Source organism: Trichechus manatus, unplaced genomic scaffold (assembly GCF_000243295.1).
Source record: "Trichechus manatus latirostris isolate Lorelei unplaced genomic scaffold, TriManLat1.0 scaffold00185, whole genome shotgun sequence".
NCBI lineage: Eukaryota > Metazoa > Chordata > Mammalia > Sirenia > Trichechidae > Trichechus > Trichechus manatus.
In genome coordinates, this window is record NW_004444121.1 from 1,458,626 (window position 1) to 1,461,672 (window position 3,047).

Sequence of the window (3,047 nt, forward strand, 5' to 3'; positions counted from 1 at the left end):
CAGCCAGGTGCTCCCGGCCAGGGCTCTGTGACTCTGACAGCTAACTCAGTCAAGTTACATGCGGACGTGCTTTAAATTAGATAACACACGAAAACTGCTTAGCACGATATCTAGAATGTTCTAAACGCTCAATAAATGGCACCTACTATACACAGTGGAGCCCTGGTGGTGCAGCAATTAAGAGCTCAGGCTGCTAACCAAAAGGTTGGCAGTTTGAATCTACCAGCCGCTCCTTGGAAACCCTATGGGGCAGTAAATTAATTTTTTTTTTCATACACAGCAGCAATGAGGTAGTATGGGAGACACACAGGAATACATCAGTTCAATAACCATTCGTTAAGCCTGTGTTTTTGTATTTGGAAGAAGGAGTGGATCGAGTAGAAAAAAATATTGGAAGAGCTGAACCTGCATTCCAATACTAGCTCTACGTTAAGTAGCTGTGTGGCTTTGAGAAAACCACGTCACCTCTCTGATTCCTAGTTTTTCTCTTTTAAAACTGGAACTCTCCTACCTTGCAGACATGGGAAGGTTAAAATAACGTTCAAAGCACTTGGCACATACGCGCCAGGCATGCCGGATACAAAGGATGATGACAGGTCTCTGCTGTCATCACTTGTCTTCATCAGTCAATGAGAAGACAACACATCACGGTGTGAAAACGGTGACACAGAGACCACGGGCCTGCGAGGTTCAGCGACCGCCCTAATTAAATACCGTGTCACAACGTCTTAAGAACGTGTCTTGGGCTCTGAGCTCAGCACGTCCACGTGGCCACAGGGTGAGGAGGACAGAGAAAGGCACAGCCCTCCCCCTTCTCGATGGGCATGACCCTGACAGAGGGTCAAAGGGCCGGGGAGCTCAGAAGGACAGAGACCTAGAAGGTTTGGCCAAGAGATGCGTCCAAGACAGGCAGACAGTGGGCGGACTCTGGACCCGAGAGGGGCGGAAGGTCGGTCACAGCACTCCGCCCATCAGCAACCTTGGAAAGCTGCCCCCCATTCAACCAGGCCAACAGCAGATGTCTGAGGACAGGGACAGGTGAAGCGCAGTGGGGGCCCACCTGCTGGAACTGCCCCTCAGAGACGCCGTCGCGGTAGAAGATGATGCGGGTGGGCTTGAAGCGCGTGGACTTGTAGAACTGGATGAGCAGCTCGCGCACCATGGCGGCCAGGTCCTGGATGATCTCCTGCCGGTGCTGCTGCACCCGCACGGTGGCGCAGTAACGGTTGGGGTGGGCGTCCATGCTGCCCACGACCTGGGGGGACAAGCAGGGCTCGTCATGGTCCCGAGAGTGCCACGTCCAGGGTGTGTTGGAGGAAGGGCATGTCTCCACCCTGTGGTCCACACCATGGTAACCTAACATGGTTTGTCACACCTGAACTCCCTCCCCCCATATTGTGTGTGTGCGTGTGTGCGTGCGCGTGCGTGTGCGTGCGCGTGTGTGTGCGTGTGCGTGTGTGCGCGCGTGTGTGCGTGTGCGTGTGTGTGCGTGTGTGCGTGTGTACAGGCGAACAGCGTTTACAATACATTCCAAGGAATAAATAGTTTGCAACGTCCATGATAAAAAAAGACAATTATTCAGAACCTTCATTCTTCTTGTGATCAGCTATGGCTGAGAGACATCAATCCAAAGAAAAAACAATCGGTAAGAGTCTCCTAGTTTTTTTGTTTTTTTTTAAGGTGAATTGTTTTCCCAAAGCAGTCATCGCACATCAACACGTACGCACCCAAACAGATAAACCCGCAGGCAGCGCTCCTGGCAGCCCCCAGAGGCACACTGTCAAGCTGGAGACCCGGCTCCCACTCGCTGTCTCGGCCACAGATCCCCAGTCTCCTGGCCAACCCAATTCTGAGGGACGCCCTCAGTTCTCTGCGGCCACGGTCTAAGACCCTGCCAGCACAAGCGCCCAGCTCACTCTGGTTCTTTGGAGCCAAGGCCACAGTCCCCTCCAAGGGCAGTCAGCGGATGCTGAGCAGGTAAGCCGACATTCCACCTTCTAGGCACGTGGGTGGAAGTCAGGGGTATAGAACACGCGTTTAGCACTGTGAGGATGTGTGAAACGGAGAAGCCGCTACACTCCCATTTTGATGAAACTCCCATAATTAAAATATGAGCAAGGGTACTAAGTTTTAAGCTACTTTGAGCATTTTTTAAAAAAGATACAGTTAACGGCAACAGTTACCTTTAGGAGGCTGAAAAAGGGTATGAAAAGAAAGATGAACCTTTAGCACTCTGATTAGTCTACATTTAGCAATATTTTACAATAACAAAACAGCATGCTGGCATACAACTCGCCAGAGCCATCTGCCCAGCAGGCCACGAAGCCATCAGGACCACCTGAGCTGCAGGCGAGGGCCAGGCAGGGCAAGAGCCACCTCCCAGAGGGTCTGTGGTGCTGACAGCTGGCCTGGTGCGGGGCTGGGGCTTTTGGTCCTGTGAACTCACACAACTCTACAGCTTCTCAGGACCTACCTTACGCCAGCCCCCCAAACACCCATTTTCCGTAAGACCTCGATCTCACCAACTGCAGTGTGGTAAACCTCAATGCCTCCCAGGAAGAAACCTGGCCAGATTGGTGGGACAGTGCCAGCACCACCGCTGCACGAGCACCATGCCCCCAGCCCTGCCCACCCCCCTAACCTACACGACCCCCACTCGCATCTCAGAGGGCGACAGGTCTCACACAGAGGAGGGCGTCACACTCACAGCGGCAATGGAAGGCTTCTTCCCGTCCCCAGCGGGTGGGTGGGTGACGTCGGCCCCCAGGAAGATGACTGGCTGCTGGAATACAGGAGGCCTGTGGAGGGAAGCAGGCTGTAAGAGGCTGGTGCTCGGGCACAGCGATAGTCCCGTTCCACGGCCTGGATCTTCAGTGAGGTAAACTGCCGTTGTCACTTTCTGGGTGGTTACTGGTAAGACTACTGTAAGGTCCCTGGGTAGTATAACGAGTTAATGAGCTCAGCTGCTAACCAAAAGGTTGGAGGTTTGAAGCTACCCAGAAGCACCTCAGAAAAAAGGCCTGGTGACTGAGTCCAGCACAACTAGA

The 3,047-nt window shown here is 53.2% G+C and overlaps 1 protein-coding gene across 1 annotated transcript in view; it reads right to left on the minus strand.

Annotated features, from left to right (window-relative positions):
• AGO2 (argonaute RISC catalytic component 2) overlaps positions 1-3,047 on the minus strand; it is a 39,742-nt gene that overhangs the window by 7,204 nt on the left and 29,491 nt on the right. Inside the window, exons 13-14 of the mRNA XM_004387361.3 lie at positions 2,708-2,798; positions 1,061-1,255 (exon numbers count right to left, since the gene is read on the minus strand). Of these exons, the coding sequence (XP_004387418.1) occupies positions 1,061-1,255; positions 2,708-2,798 (286 nt within the window). The remainder of the gene's footprint in view (positions 1-1,060; positions 1,256-2,707; positions 2,799-3,047) is intronic.